The sequence below is a fragment of the Lygodium microphyllum genome, chromosome 8 (assembly GCF_053477565.2).
Source record: "Lygodium microphyllum isolate KBCC chromosome 8, Lygodium_microphyllum_v1.1.10, whole genome shotgun sequence".
Taxonomy (NCBI): domain Eukaryota; kingdom Viridiplantae; phylum Streptophyta; class Polypodiopsida; order Schizaeales; family Lygodiaceae; genus Lygodium; species Lygodium microphyllum.
The window spans coordinates 117299163-117315645 of NC_141142.1; the positions used below are offsets into that span (position 1 = coordinate 117299163).

Consider the following 16483-nt stretch of genomic DNA (forward strand, 5'->3'; position numbering starts at 1 on the left):
CTTTATGCAGCTGATCTTACCCTGCTGGTGGTTAGACATGACAACAATGACAATTAGATCCAAAAGTATCCAGATACCAGCAGCCTGAAACAAGCAGAATTCTACTTAAGGTCTCAGATCTTCTTAACCTACTGCCAGACTATTGGCCTCACAATAACATAACTGATAAAACTAGTTTGGAAACCTGCAACCTCTTGCGGAAGCAATGTTCTCATGCTTTAATATAGGAACGCACTATATTAAGCAACCAGGGACCAGTGGTACCTCAGACAAACAAAGACTATTAGTGTCAATACAGGTCTGAAACAGTGACTACTAACAAGTTGTAAACCAGCTCAGGACAGTTGATACCTCTGGTAGCATTATTGAACACATTCACAAATAACCCAGACTCAGACCTTTGTTGTTAACAGCAGCAAAATATTATAATAATTTCTGCATTTTCAGCACATTTACAACAGGCATTCGAAGATTATTTCTTACCCTGAATTATGAGCTCCCAGGTGTCACAAAATCTTTAACAGCTAGTAGAAAGTACAGCTGATTTTGTTGCTCAGAGACTAAAATGTTACATCACAATATGACAGATTTTCTGTAACCATGACTCATTGACACAAACAAAAGCATATCCAAGTTGCCACACTGATGTAAAAGCTAATAATTGGAGTGAATACTAGCTAGATTCTCACTATAGGAAGTTCTCCATCACTGATGGCAATATATCTTACTCTTCAGGTATCTACTTAAAGGCAAAACACGTTCCAAGCCACAGAACATAAACATCAGCCAAATAATTCTATGGTCAGATCATGAGAGTTCCCAAGAACCCTGACTTAGCCTTTTGTAGACATTAGTACAGCTTTCTTTCTTTCTTTCTCATGGAGTTCCATCTGCAAAGCTTACCCTTTGTATCAGCCAGTGATCAAAACACCATCAATATATAATAAGTTATATAGCTGACCCTCTATAAAGTGGTATGTATATATAGGTTTGGGTCAGAAGGGGTAGAATGGAATCCATGAGATCAAAGAAACTTATCCATCATATGAAACCATGAATCTTTAGCCCATAAAGAGCTTTCCGCAAGCTGTTCCTCTCTCGCAAGCTCCAATACCCAACAACCAAATGCCCAAGGTCATCAATGACATACCAAGATGCCCCAAGATGTAACACTTTACTCATCATGAGTGATTTGTCATTTTCAATAATATCCTCAAGGATGAAGTCAAGAAAGTAACTCTTAGCTCCCAACTCACTTCCACCTTCAAGCGATTCTTCCCTTGAACTCATTCTCATAAAAATAGTACACAAGCACACATGACTGAGAACTCATTGAAATAAGTAGTGACTTCCAAGCAGTGACTCCCTCAATTTGAAATGAAGTAGTGACTTCCAAGCACAAGACTTCCTCAATTTGAAATGAAGTATCAACCCTATCCCAAGACATCCTTTGACTTCTAACATGAAACATCTGATGAACATAAAAGTGCAAACTCCAAAAATAAAATCCAATTGGAATCTAGATTGCTTGTTTTCTTGGTAGTTCAGAATGGTCAGGATTACATGTACCTTGAAGGTAGTTTATAAGACTTGCCAGTTCTTATCATGTCAGTTCTATATCTGTAAGTACACTGACATGCCTTCTTGTAGCTGTCAAGGAGTGTGGCATTGCTTAGCTTAAAATGTGGCAAACACAAGCTTGAGCTGTTTCAATAATTTCATCGATATGTCTTAGTTGTTATAATATGGTTCATTTTGATCAATATGTCCACTACAACCCATTTTGCATCATGGCATATAGTAGTATTGAGGAGTCCAACTACAAAATCCGTGGAAATACTAGTACATTTACAGAAACTTCTGCAGGAAGCAGTCTTGCCTGTTTGTATCATTTAGCTTTGTTAATTTGGCACTAGGACATTCCCATTCATTCAGAAAATATTATCATGTGCTGCCAATAGAATTATGATCTAATTGAGTCCAAAGTTGAAAGTATGTTAGTGTGTCCAACATTAGGTGCATCTGGACACAAGCAAAATTTTCTTGTGCATACCCTCATCAGCCACTAGTACAAAGCTCAAGAACATTTGCTTGCAGATATCCTCTTCAGCTAGTCATAGCAAGCTTAAGAAGATCCCAACAGCTTAAGCTATCCAAGCTATGGGCTCCCTCCTGGACTAGCTATCAAACCCACCACAATAAGGATGCATTTAGAAGCCCTCTTAACAGAAAGAAGTCTATTGAGATTTCCAGAAAAGAGAGGGATTTGACATCTGACATCCTACTGATGGCAGTAGCAGGTTTATAAGTTGTTCCTGTACATTAGTGTAACTCAAAATCCAATTCTTGCATAAATTCAGCCCACCTGCAAGGAATGGAGGAGCAGGGAAGGCAAGGCCAAGGAAAGGGAGGGCAGGAGGAGGAGCACAAGTAGTAGGAGAAAGAATATATTATCCCATAGGAGGAGAAGCAGCAACCGAGGAGGAGGAGGAGGAGGAAGTGAAGAGGATATTATAATGCCTCCATAAGCAGGAAAAGCAAATACAAGTCACTAATATTTCAATTTCCACATGTATGACTCATTAGACATTACCTTTTGCATGATAGAAGGTACATAACCTGTCAAGGCATCAATGTAAAACAATAACTTTTACTTTGATAGATGAAACATAACAGGTTAATTCAGGCACTCAATCAAGTCACTCCTCTGAAACAGCTCATATAAGGATGCTAATCTCGAGACTCACCATCCACAGCAAGTGACTGGTAGCTTTTTAAAAAAGTTCAAATAGCTTCAAAATACTAGTATGTAGAAGCAACTGGAGATTTTAGAAGTCCAACTTACCATCTTTTGGACCAAAAAATCTGTCCAATCTAAACAGTAAGCATTTCACAATGCTTGGAACCAAGTTCCCTGAGGTAACCAGAACATTCACAGAAGAGGACGCACTGCATATGCTAGCATTCTCCTGAATCAGTAAATCGCCTCCATGGGATGGTTCTAGACATTGCTGCAAAATTCTCCTCCCTGACATATCAAACAAGACAAAACAAGGTCAAACAGGGCAGCAACATTTGCAGTACTAACTACATACTCCTTGTTAACAATATCCACAACATAATTTAAAAACTCAGCTTTAGATTTGTCATGATTGTTTTTCTTATAAGCACTGGCATAAGACTAACAGCTTCCTGATCCTTCCCTTCTGCTCACACAGAAAACTGGAATAGCTGGATAACAATCTCAGTCAGCTGTAATACTATAAACAACTTCCAAGTTGTGAAAACACAAAAATGCTTGCGGAGTCTGACTCATGACAACATTCTGCTTTGGAAGAGCATTGGATCCACCAAGCTGAAATGCTTGCAGAGTCTGACTCCTGACAAAATACTGCTTTGGAAGAGCATTGAATCCACCAAGCTGAATTGCTTCATAAACAGCCAAACCAACCCTCTTGCCTTGCATAGACAAAAGAATCTGGGAAATTTTTAAAGGTCTCTTATCAATTTTTTGCTCTCTGCTCAATTGGATGAACCTGCCTACAAGTCAAGTTTAGACGATGTGAGTTGACAGTAATAAACCAGTTATTTTTGAGAGAATTTTCTGCTGACAGAGCATGCCCCTCCCAAATTAGATCTTACACTCTAGGATTGTTTTAATCAGCATTATGCATCTTTATTGGGTTTTGGAAAAAGAAAAATTTGTAGGTATTGTTAAGCTAAACAATCCATTATAAACTGATTAGCTCTTTCTTACAGTCCCAAAACTCAATTATTACCAAACTTTCATTAACAAGAAATGAGTTCCTAGAGAGCGTCTATGTCGCATAAGCCAAACCCTAATTTGGTGTTAGAATTTGCAAATTCTATGGGCAGCGCCCAATGTTTTAGTTAGCTGGTTTGTAGTGTGAACAAAACTACATTAATAAGTTGTGTCACCACTTCTAGAGTTAGTTCTAGAGTTAAATTAACTCTAGTTGAGTTAGGGATAGGTCTAACTTAAGACCTATTGTACTTTCATTCTATTGTTCTAGCACTTGTATGTTTTGAGTGTGGAACTACTATCCACTTTTGCTAATTGTCTTGTGTTCAATCTATCATGAGGACATGTATTTTTGAAACCTCACTTAACATATGGATTAATTTTTAATCACATGATTAAATGTTGCACATGTGAAATGCAACTGGGGTTAAAGTAAATTTACGAGCCCGCGACTCGAAGAAATCACGGGACGTCAAAGGCAAAAGTTGCTATAAGTTATGCTGCACAGGTACTTGGTGGTATCTGGTGCCAGTTGTTGGCCTAGGTCATCCATTTGGCCATAAGTGTCAATTGGTGACACTAGGGAAGTGGCATTTAACGGTACCTAACGCCAATCTGATGGTCAAAGATGGCCCAAAGACACTCGGGAATGGAAGTTGCCTAGCCAATTTAATTATTGGCCAGTCAGATTATTTTTCAAGGCACCAAAATAATATTACATTACTTCTTATTATTTAAAGATTAAAATTTAATATTTAATTATGAAAAATGCTGGAAAAACCATTTGCGAAGGCTGCCACTTGTCAAAAATGCCCATGCAAGACTGAAAAACGTCTTTAGAGGTTGGAGAGAGGCATTTTTATAAATTCGCCCTGCAAGAGAGAGAGAGAGGAGGCTATTGGTCTGATTTGCAGCCATTGGAGAATCTTCTGAGGCAACCAGGGACAAAAGAAGACCAATCAACAGCAAGAGACAGCATCTACAGGCTGTTGAGGCAGGGTAGCAATAATAAATGACTGATTTTCTTTAGTTCTTTGCATCTACATGCTGTTGTGGCAAGGCAACAGTTGCACTTGACTGATTTTCAGTCATTCTTGCGACAAAACTTTGAATTCTCTCTCTCTACAGCTTTCCCTTGCATCTCCCAACCGTTTCACAGTCTTGCTCCGAAGATTTCAACATTTGGACCCTTGGAGACTGAGAAATTGCAAATTTCTCTGCTGTAAACCCTAATTTATAGCAAAAATTGGGGTTTAGCAACAGCTTGGGAAGCGTGCCAAAAATTGGAAGCTCCAAGACTTGGATTCAACAAGGCTAAAGGTGAATTTCAGCTGAATTCAGGTGGAGGACTAGTCAGCCATTGAATTTGGGGCATTTCCATTGTCTACGAAGTGGGTGAAGGCCAATTAAGTGCCCGAATCAAGGGGCAAAATAGATTGAAGACTTGTTGGTCACTTTGGACAGCAAGGGGAGTTGAAATACCGAAAGGGATTGGGAGAATCCCATTATAAATCAACTTTTTCTTCAATAAAGCTAAAGAAATGCCGAAAGGGGCGCCAATTTTGGGGCCAATCGGGTGTGCATTGTCCAAGATCAGTAGGTAAATTTGTATTTTCAGATTTGCATTTATTGTTTGCTGCTGTAATTAAGTTGTTATCAAGTATTTACCACTCTATCCGAGGAGGAAGGCTAGTTTCATGGTTCCGTTGTCAGGACACCACTCAATCCCTTGATTTGGTGGGCCCGAGGCACCTGATTGCAAGCCAAAGCTTTGTGCTAGTGCTGATTTTTACAATATGTCTTCATACAGTGAGATGGACTCAAGCACTGATGATGCCTCTCACTATGAGCGTTCACATGGGAATGAAGGAAATGCAATGCCTGACCTTGGACAAGGCTTAGACCACGGACAGCAAGCTGAAAATGTTGTTGTTGGGCAAGATGCACAGCCTTCCGGGCATAAGGAGGCTGATGACCAGCAAAGTGAAGAGGAATTTGATGACCAGTTTAAGAATCGGATGAGGACGGCAGCAAATCTCTTTGCTGAATTGGCAAACGATCCTCAATTTACCCGATTTTCGAGTGCTCCAAAGAAGGTCAACAAAGGTAAGAAGAAGAAGACGTCTTCTACACCTTCGGTACAGCAAGATGCACCGAAGTAATGCCAAACCCTTCATTTGAAACTCCCAAAGATGCTAAAAAAATAAAACAGTTAGTACCTACGGGGCAAGGAATGCAAATGCAAGGCCATCGCGGAAGTGCCAATCCAATGGATTTTGGACAGCAAAGCGTGCATGCTATGATAAGGCAACCATGATATTTTAATAGAAGCATGATTTTTCATGCTATGGTTGGACAAGGACTACATAGGGGAATGTATGGCACAAATCCCTATGGTATGCAGCAACCAATGCATGGAGTGTGAGACCCAATGTATTCGGGTATGGCTGGAAATATGCGAAACCCCATGTATGGCAGCATTGTCTTGATGCCTAGGGCACAAAGTAGCATGTTTGGTACTGCATTTGTACCCCCGAATGCTTATGGGGCTTAAGGAATGACTGTTGATTATACAAATGCTCCGTTTGGTATTGGTTTTGATGTAAATTCAGCAAATGCACCCTTTTTGCAGCAGCCAGTGTATGACAACTTGACACCCAAAGGGGCAGCAAAAGACTTATCATGAGGGTGGAAAAGGAGTAAAGTTTGAGTCCTTCAGCAGTGTACAAGATAGGCTAAAAGCTTTGACTTTCATTCAGCAGTTTGATGCAGCCTATTCAGGGGGAAACTTTACGGAGTCCTCAAAGATTCAAAAGGTAGCCACTTTCTAGAAAGGGAATGCATTACAATGGTGGTCCACTCTTTTGATGCAAGGTAGAGCACCATCAAAGTGGGTACAATTCAAGCAAATGTTTGCATCGAATTGGTTGACAAGTACCTTTGAGGTGGATATCATAACAGCTTGGAATAACCTGGATGCTAAGAAATGTAAGAATTTGGAGCAATATAATAAGAAGTTTTGGGATGCATTGCTGCCTATTACTTCTTATCGCCCCGTACCCCTTCATGAGCAAGTGGAAAAATATGTCTGTGCGCTGCCCAAAGGAATCAGGGATTTTTGCATTAAATCCACCGTGTCTAGCATGTCTTAGCTTATAGAGACTACTGCTATAGCCGATGCTTTGCTGCGTGGGAAGGATTCGGGCTTCCTAGAGAGTGGGGAGAAGTCGAATAAAACATTATTTAAGGCTGAGAAAAAGGGCAGATCTAAAAATCAGTCTGAAAAGAGGCCAAAACAACAAAGAAAGGACTTGAAAACATTGGCACAACATAAGGAATTGATGGTTGCAAATAAATGTTTTATTTGTGAATAGGAGAGTCACATTGTAAGGGACTGTCCCAACAGGCAACAAGCTGGAAAATTAGAAAATCAGGGAGATTCTAAAGGAAATAAGCCCAAAACATCGGTGGGATTGGTGCCCGATGTTGTTAGTAATCAACCCAATGATGATGCTACTGAGTTTTACAAAGCATGGGACAAAATTAGGGATCGGCATGCATTGATTTTCTTTGATAATGGTGCACAAGCCAACTTCATCTCTGTTGACATGGCCACTCGTCTAGGCATCAGAGAGGATGAGATGGGACCCATGGGGAAAGTTGGAATGGCATGTAAAGGCCATGCAGAGCCTGTCACACCACTCATTGGAAAGCTTCGGTTGCACATACAAGGATATGTGGATAGCGAAGAGTTCTTCGTTGCTCCATTTGAGGGTTGTGATGTATTGCTTGGTATGCCATGGTGTCACCGTATGCATGCAGTGATTGATTCTCGTGCAAAAAAGATCACTATTCAGCATAAGGGAAAGGTACTCACACTTGATGTAAAGTTGAAAGGTGAATCTGTTCTTGTTGTGTCTGCAGCTACCATTTCTAAAGTAATGAAAAATCATCTTTCAACACACTTGGTTTTTACTAAGGATAAAGATGATAGTGAGAATGTTGGGAACATGTCTAAGTTAGAGAAGGATCGCAAGTCATTTTTGAAAATGTATGTTGATTGCTTCTCTCAATCACTTCCAAGGCAGCTACCGCATGAAAGGCCAGAAGATCATGGCATAGATCTTATCCCTGGAAGTAGCCCACCTAGTAAGCCACCCTATAGAGTCAGTGCAGTACAACATGAGGAGATTATGACTCAGGTAAATGAGTTGTTAGAAAAAGGATTGATTCAGCCTAGCTCATCTCCTTTTTGTTCTCCAATGCTTTTGGTATAGAAAAATAATGGTTCATGGCATATATGCATTGATTATCGTGCTCTGAACAAGATCACAATAAAGAATCGCTTTCCGATTCCTCGGACCGATGATGTTATGGATAGATTGCCAAGGGCAGCCATATTTAGCCGTATAGATTTGAAAAGTGGGTATCATTAGATACGCATTAGTCCAAAAGATGTGTCTAAGACAGCTTTTAGGACATTTCAGATCATGTGCTTGTGTTGCCCGATCTAAGAAAGTCATTCATAGTTCAATGTGATGCATGTGGTAACAGCATTGGGGTTGTTCTTATGTAGGATGGCCGAGTTGTAACTTATGAGAGCCGAATTCTCCACGGTGCAAAAAAGAATTTACAGGTCTATGAAAAAGAGCTCTTGGCTGTAATTCATGCACTGTCTACGTGGAAACATTATTTATTGGGGGCTGATTTTAAAGTGCAAACAGGCCATCAAACTTTGAGGTACTTTCTGACACAGACAAAGTTGTCAGATAAGCATATGGGATGGGCAAACTTTCTCTCTACGTTTCATTTTCAGATTGTACATATTGATGGTAAAAAGAATGTTGTGACTAATACACTATCACGTAAGCCACAAATTTCAACCGTCGGCATGGTTTTTCACATTGAGTTGGATGCCATGAAATAGCAATATGTTGCTGATTTAAACTTTGCTAATGTTTATAATCAACTTTGCAATGGCCAAAGGCATAAACACTTTGTGCTAAAAGATGGATTTCTAATGATGCATGGATGACTATGTGTTACAAAGCAATTAAGGCCTAGAGTTATCACTAAAAGTCATGTTCCTCCGTATGCAAGACACAGAGATATTGATGCCACGGTCAAGGCAGTGGAGCATTTCTTTTATTGGCCAGCTTTGAGACATGATGTAAAACAGCTTGTTAAGATATGCATCGTATGCCAGAAGGTAAAGCATGATAGGCAAAAGATGCTGGGTTTATTGCAGCCCTTGCCTATTCCAGATAGGCCTTAGCAAAGCATTGCAATGAACTTTATTTTTGAGCTTCCTAAGACACCTACAAGGAATAATGGGATATAGACTATCATTTGCAAGTTTAGCAAACAAGCCCATTTCATTCCGGTAAGGAAGAAAATAAAGGTTGATCATATGGCATATTGTTTTACAGCACATCTTTAAGTATCATGGTATGCCAGAGTCGATCATCAGTAATCGAGACTCCCGAATGACGAGTTTATTTTGGAAGGGCTTGTTTGAAAATATGGGTACCACACTAAAATTCTCATCATTCTTCCATCCGCAGACAGATGGTCAGTCTGAGGAAGCAAATTCCACAATGTTAGATCTTTTGAGGTGCATGTTTCAAACCACAAGACACAGTGGGAGTACTATTTGCCCTTGGTTGAGTTTACTTACAACAACACAATGCATAGTTCTACAGGCAAAGCTCCATTTGAGGTGGTTGAGTGTGGCAAGAAGGTACCACCTATTCTGCAACTAAGGATAAGATCTTTGAGGCTGATCGTTATGTGGAAAACTTGGATGTAGCCTATGCAAAGATAAAATATACACTTCAGAGATCGCAAGAAAAGCAAAAGAGGGCAGCTGATTGACACAAACGTGCTTTGCAGTTTGCAAAGGGTGATTATATATTGTTGTGTTTTGAAAAGGCAAGGCTGAAAAATATGAAAGGAAGAGAAAGATTGTAACCAAAGTTAAGTATGAGATACTACGGGCCCTTCCAGGTATTGGAGAAGATCAACAATGTGGCATATCGGCTGAAATTACCTCCACATTGGAGGATACACAATGCCTTTCATATCAGTTTATTGAGGCCTTTTCATGGTGATGTGCCAGAGGATATATCCTGAAATTCAGCCTGAGATTGAGAAGCTAGATGAGATTTTGGTACCTGAGCAGATTTTGGCACATAAGAAAAGAAAGATCAAAGGTAAAGTTTCTAGAAGATACTTCGTGAAATTTCAGAATTATTCACCAATGGATGCCAAATGAATGGAAGAGGAAGACTTCGCAGACCGTCGTCCTCAGTTGTTGTAGCTTTACCTAGATGCCTTTCAGTTAGAGCCGACTTTAATGGGTTCTGTCAGGTTCAACAGAGCAAGGGTCCGAAGTATTGCCTGGTGCTCAAGGGGGAGGTAGCACTTTTCCTCCTCCAATTGTGGACAGCTCTCGTATGTGGTGGATCTCGAATGTATTTAGTATGCATCCAAGGTACTGCGCTGATAGTATGTTTGCCATGATCACTACTTAGTGTACTAGTCACTGTGAGATGTATGCAGATGAGTATGAGTTTCACCCAGGAACTGGAACTATGCTTTTGCATCAGCTTATGATCAATTCAGCATGAATTTTGCCTCAATTTTGAGACAAAAATTCTAATCAATTTCAGCTCAGTTTTTGATAAGCTTGAGAACCGTTTATGGTCACTTTTTGGGATCAGTTTTTGCATTGATTGCTGGTCAATTTTTGCAATGACTTTATGATTAGTTTGGGTTCACATTTGCAGCAATTTGTGATCAGTTCTCAGATCAGCAGGTGATCAGATTATGCTCAGTTTTCGACATGTATTTTCGACACCTCACTTAACATGTGGATTAATTTTTAATCACATGATTAAGTAAATGTTGCACATGTGAGGTGCAATTGGAGTTTAAGTAAATTTACGAGCCCGAGACCTGAAGAAATCATAGGATGTCAAAGGCTAAAGTTGCTATAAGTTTTATCGCACAGGTACTTGGTGGTATCTGGTGCCAGTTGCTTGCCTAGGTCATCCATTTGGCCCGAAGTGTCAGTTGGTGACACTAGAGAAGTGACGTTTAATGGTACTCAACGCCAATCTGATGGTCAAAGATGGCGCAAAGACACTCGGGAATGGAAGTTGCCTAGCCAATTTAATTATTGGCCAGTTAGATTATTTTTCAGGGCACCGAAATAATTATTACATTAATTTTCAGTATTTAAAGGCTGAAAATTAATATTTAATTATGGAAAATGCTGGGAAAACCATTTGGGAAGACTGCCACTTATAAAAAATGCCCATGCAAGACTGAAAAACTTCTTTAGAGGCTGGACAGAGACATCTTTATAAATTCAGCTTGCAAGAGAGAGGGAGAGGAGGCTACTGGTCTGATTTGCAGCCATTCGAGGACCTTCTGAGGCAGCCAAGGGCAAAGGAAGACCAATCAACAATAGCAGGAGACAGCATCAACAGGCTGTTGAGGCAAGGCAGCAGTAGTAGATGACTGATTTTCTTTAGTTTTTTGCATCTACATGCTGTTGTGGCAAGGCAGCAGCTGCACTTGACTGATTTTCAATCATTTTTCGTGACAAAACTATGAATTCTCTCTCTCTACAACTTTCCCTTGCATCTCCCAGCCATTTCACAGCCTTGCTCAGAAGATCTTAACATTTGGGCCCTTGGAGGCTGAGAAATTGCAAATTTCACTGCTGTAAATCCTAATTTACAGCAGAAATTAGGGTTTAGCAGCAACCTTGGGAAGTGTGCCAAAAATTTGAAGCTCCAAGACTTCTGAATTCAACAAGGCTGAAGGTGAATTTCAAATGAATTCAGGTGGAGGACTAGCGAGCCATTGAATTTGGGGTATTTCCATCGTCTATGAAGTGGCTGAAGGCCAATTGAGTGCCCGAATCAAGGGGAAAAATAGATTAAAGACTTGCTGGTCACTTTGGACAGCGAGGGGAGTTGAAATACCGAAAGGGATTGGAAGAATCCCATTGTAAATCAACATTTTCTTCAATAAAGCTAAAGAAATACCGAAAGGGGCGTCAATTTTGGGGCCAATTGGGTGTGCATTGTCCAAGATCAGTAGGTAAATTTGTATTTTCAGATTCGCATTTATTGTTTGATGCTGTAATTAAGTTGTAATCAAGGATTTACCACCCTATCCAAGGAGGAAGGCTGGTTTCACAATCTCTCTCTCTCTCTCTCTCTCTCTCTCTCTCTCTCTCTCTCTTCCAAGAAAAGAGAATTCTATTAATAACACCTCGGAGAAAGCCCCCTAAGGTAAATATAATGTACAAGAAACTCTGTGAAGAGTAACTAAGTACATCAAAGATACAATGGTTGTGTAAACAACCAGTTTGGTGGGCTAAAGTGCCAGACCATCTGAGGGGTAGTATGGAAGGTGTCTGAATCCCAAATCCGTAGGAAAGTCTCTCTTTTCCTTCTCATCCTCTGGCTCACCACATCGCGCGCATGCCACTGGGTCCTTGCTATATCCAAGCCAAGTGCCAACTGCTAAACTCCTATGGGCTAAAAGCCATAGAAAGAGAGATATCTTCTTGGGCCTGAACCTGTCATGTAGCCGCGTCCAAAAGTCATGTAGGAACTCATCTGAGACTCCCTCTCTATGCCAATGAGCGGTGGTTACAAGCTATGCTCTAATCTTGCTCATCTGTATCCTCTGTCCCAATCTAGACGTATAGCCAAAGAAGGGAATGTCCGATGCCTATCAAGGAAGGGATCTCTCCACACCCACTCTCCTAGATCCCACTGAAGTCTCTCTAGAGGCCTCCTCTGGTATGCCCAATATCTCCATCCATCTATAAGACAAGTGGTTGGGTTTGGATCTATGTGCCATTTTCTTTCAAAGTGTGCCACTACTCTGATTCTCTGCCTGGAGCAGCCACTGAGTGCTGTAAGGTCAAGGTCCTCTCACTGGAGGCAAACATCCTCTTCAACTGTGAAACTGAATGTCATGTCTCTGCTAGATGCAATGACTGCTAGAACGATATCCCCTCTAGAGAAAAGACCAATCCAAGTCTGAGAGAAAGTTGTTTCATTTTGCCAATCTGGTGGAACCCCTTCCATCATGGCCTTAATCATAGCCTTGGCTCCCCAAAGACCATGTAATCTCTGCCTTTGGGTCTCGTGTGGTAACTCCTGAAATGTAAACCACTCCCCCACTGATGTAGCGACCTGTGAAGAGAATCTCCCCCATGATAACTGTGTCCGCTGCCCAATGGTGTGGCCTGACTCTGATCTCAAATAATGATTAAAGAAAAGAGGTTGTCTCCTCTTCTCTTCAATAGTAGTCGGGGGGGAGCTGGTGGAGCCCTGGAGATACAGATCTCCAAGCTCTAATAATGGCCGATGAAAATCTGACCTCGGAGCTCCTCCCTAAATCTCTGGTGTTGATCTCCTAAAATATCCACTAAATGCTGGGCTGCAATGGTCCTCCATGTGTAGGTGTCAAGTCCTCTAGCCTCCCCATCAAAAGTTTCTTCTAGGGCTCCTCACTTGGAAGCAAACCCCTTACAATGAGCTTGACCAATAAGGCTTTGCTCTGACTATCTCGGTCTATGATCCCCAATCCTCCTTTGGATCTAGGCTGTATGATGGCATCCCAAGCCACCTTTGCTCTGGCTAGACTCCCATCTCCTCCTGACCAAATGAAGTTCCTGCTTATGAGGCATTTCACCTGCCGATACACGACCTAGAGAAAGCCCAACAAGAAGTGATGTACCACATGGTCGCCAGAAGAACTTGGTTGGCAACCACTACTCTTCCTACCAGTGAGAGTCTCACTAAGCTCCAATACAAAATCTTATGTCTGATGCTCAAAAGGAGGGGTGCTAGCTACTACTCTGAGGTAATGTCAATCCCCACATGGCATCCGAGATATCTCACAATGGTCCCATGGGGAACCCATGTGAAATCCTCATGTGGTCGCCACTCTAGCTGTCTAGTGTCGCATATCCAAAATCCATAGGATTTGTGCCAATTAATTAGTGCTCCTGATGCTCTGCAAAATGTCTCCATGGCTGTTACAAAGGCTCTAAAGTTGCCTTCATTCCATCCAAGTAAACTGTTGTATCATCAACAAACTCCACATCAAGAAGCTCCTCAAATTAGAGGATGGGTAGCCTGATGCCTCTGATACCTGTAGATCTGTCTCTCAAGAAGGAACTCATGGTCTCTGCTACAAATAGAAACAAGAACGGAGCAAGTGGGCATCCCTGTCTGACTGATCTATGGATGCTGAATCTATCTCCTTTTGCTCCTCCAGTCATTGCACCTTTGGGAGTTATTACTAGAGGGAGACCATGGATTAGTCCTCTCTACACTTTGTTATCCACCATCTTAAGTACTAGATCACCAACTATGTTGAAGAGAAAAGGTGCATCCTTGTTTGAGTGATCTCCTTAAACTAAAAAGAGTGGGCTATGTATCTAGTGAACCCCACTTTTGTGGCTACATTCTTGAAGAGTACATTCACCATATGGTAACTTTAATAAAAGCATCATAGTTCAACAACCCATTGCAATGGCTTGGTTGGCAGTTAGTATGATAGAACAATCTCCAAACCTGGCTATGTGCTGAAGAATAGAGGGCCGCTACACCCTTGATCCACAGCTCTAGAAAGCCCATCCTCAGCATTGTGCCCTCCAGGAACTTCCAATCCACGCGATCGTATGCCTTCTCAAAGAAGAGAAGGAGCATAATATGGTCTTGCCTCCTGGATCTAGCCAAGGTTGTGGTCTCCTAGAAGGTGAAGATGATGTCCAAGATGTTGCACTCTCGGACGAAGCCTATCTGAGTGGGGTATATAATATCTGACATCAATGGTGCCACCCTAAGACTAATCGCCTTTGTGAGGATCTTATAAGCAGTTCCAAGCAAGGTGATCGGTCTCCACTGTGTGATCTCCAATCTATCTCCACTTCCTTTCCAGATAAGATGAATCAGCCCCTCAGAGCGTCTCTCTGGCATAGTCCCTGATGCCATAATCTCCTGAAAGGCTGAGTGAAGGCCTTTTTTTTATAAGATCCCAGTAGCTCACAAAGAAGGATTTATCTCGTCTATCTTCTCCTGGACACTTGCTTAAGTGTAGTGCCCGAAGTGCCTCCTCCAACTCCTCTATAAGATGGGCCATCAGATGTCTACTCATCCCGTCTGTAACCACCACCCTCTACATGCTCTTCCAAACTGCTTCTCTATCTCTCTCATATCCAGGGGGTCTAGTGGTGAATCCTAGTAGGGATGTAGTACTGTGTGGCCACCTGTCTCACCTCTAGAGGGCCCTGTGCAATGGATCCATCAGCTCTCTTGAGTCTCTAGAGTCCAAACACCCTGTCTAGAGTGTTTAGGCCCTGTGGTGCAGAAAAAATCCCTATTAACCCTATCCCCAGACTGAGTCCAAAAAGAGGCTCTTGCGTGAAATATGTACTCTGATCTAGCTTCCTTCATGGAGTCAATCTCTACCCTGGTGGTATGCATCCTCTCAACTATCCATCTGCATCCTGGTCGTCTCTCCTCCTCCCTCTGTAAGGCAACCAATGATGCTCTAGCAGCTCTTTCCTTCTCTAGAAGGCTCTGTCTCCTCCTTGTGGCCTCCTCTCTGAAGAGGGAACTCTCCTCAATCTTCCTTTTTGGACCTTAGAGGAGATGCTGAGCTACTACCGAATCTTGCCTCTTAAATTATCATATATTTTCTTGCATTTTCTGGCTCATTAAACATCCCCAAAAAGGTTTTTTTGTCTTTTTGTACAACACTTTTTTAGCTTCAGCATGTTCTACAGAAAGGACTCAATGTCCACACCACTCTTTATCCCTCTTCCCACATTTGGTGCAATCGCCGCAATCTTCCTCGTCATCAGCCTTCCTTCTCAGCCCTAGACATTGCCACCCAGCCATAAGGTGCAGCCCTCCTCCCAATCTGCCAATACTGCCCCAACTGACTAGAGGTTCTTCCGTACTAGGGAAGGCCTTCTACTGCTGCATTTCAGTCTGCAGCCCATCGACATCACTCCCCGCTGCTTTTACCAGCCTTCTCAGCCTCTGAAGTTCTGTATTTTTTGGTCCAGGCTGCTGTCAAGCATCATCTACATCATCTGCAGCAATCATCTACTATCAAACACCTGCCAAATATCTGTGTTTTTGTTGCCAGCTGCTCCACAACATCAATTGCAGCAATCCTCATCACCAACTGGCCCTTGGCTATTGTATGTCATCACCCTCAGCTCTAGTCTACATCATCAGCATCATTCTTGGTGGCTTTCTGCACTTAGGATCAATACACACAGGAAGACTCTTCAACACTCTCCCTCATTCCCCCTCCTACGAGAGCCAATAGTCGTTGGACATCTCCACTCCTTGAGCACCCACATCTATGCCTTTTTCATATATTCATTTCAGCATTCATTCATTCATCAGATACATCTCCCTTTTTGCATTTTTTGTTTTTGTCTGAGTCCATTATATTTTAGTTGTGTTCATATATTCTGTGTTTTCTCTGCAAACCCTAGCATATTTTCACAAAAGTATCCTAGGGCTTAGAAGGTTTGGAGGAAACCCCTCAAATTGGTTTTCTATAGCATCATAAAGAAATGATAGTGACCTAGGGAGCAATAGTCACAGCCTCCTAGAAAATGAGGACTTTCAAGGGAGCATATCCTCTCATATATCAACTCAGTCA

The 16483-nt window shown here is 41.6% G+C and overlaps 1 protein-coding gene across 3 annotated transcripts in view; it reads right to left on the bottom strand.

Annotated features, from left to right (window-relative positions):
- The window catches only part of LOC148032781 (protein phosphatase EYA-like), a 126037-nt gene that overhangs the window by 38141 nt on the left and 71413 nt on the right, over nt 1-16483 (bottom strand). For 2 of the 3 annotated variants that reach the window (XM_087683454.1, XM_087683453.1), the window contains exon 5: nt 2846-3028. In XM_087683454.1, the coding sequence (XP_087539580.1) occupies nt 2846-3028 (183 nt within the window). Of the gene's footprint in view, nt 1-2845; nt 3029-3048; nt 3537-16483 lie in introns of those variants that run through there. The other variant, XM_087683455.1, reaches the window with a different exon arrangement.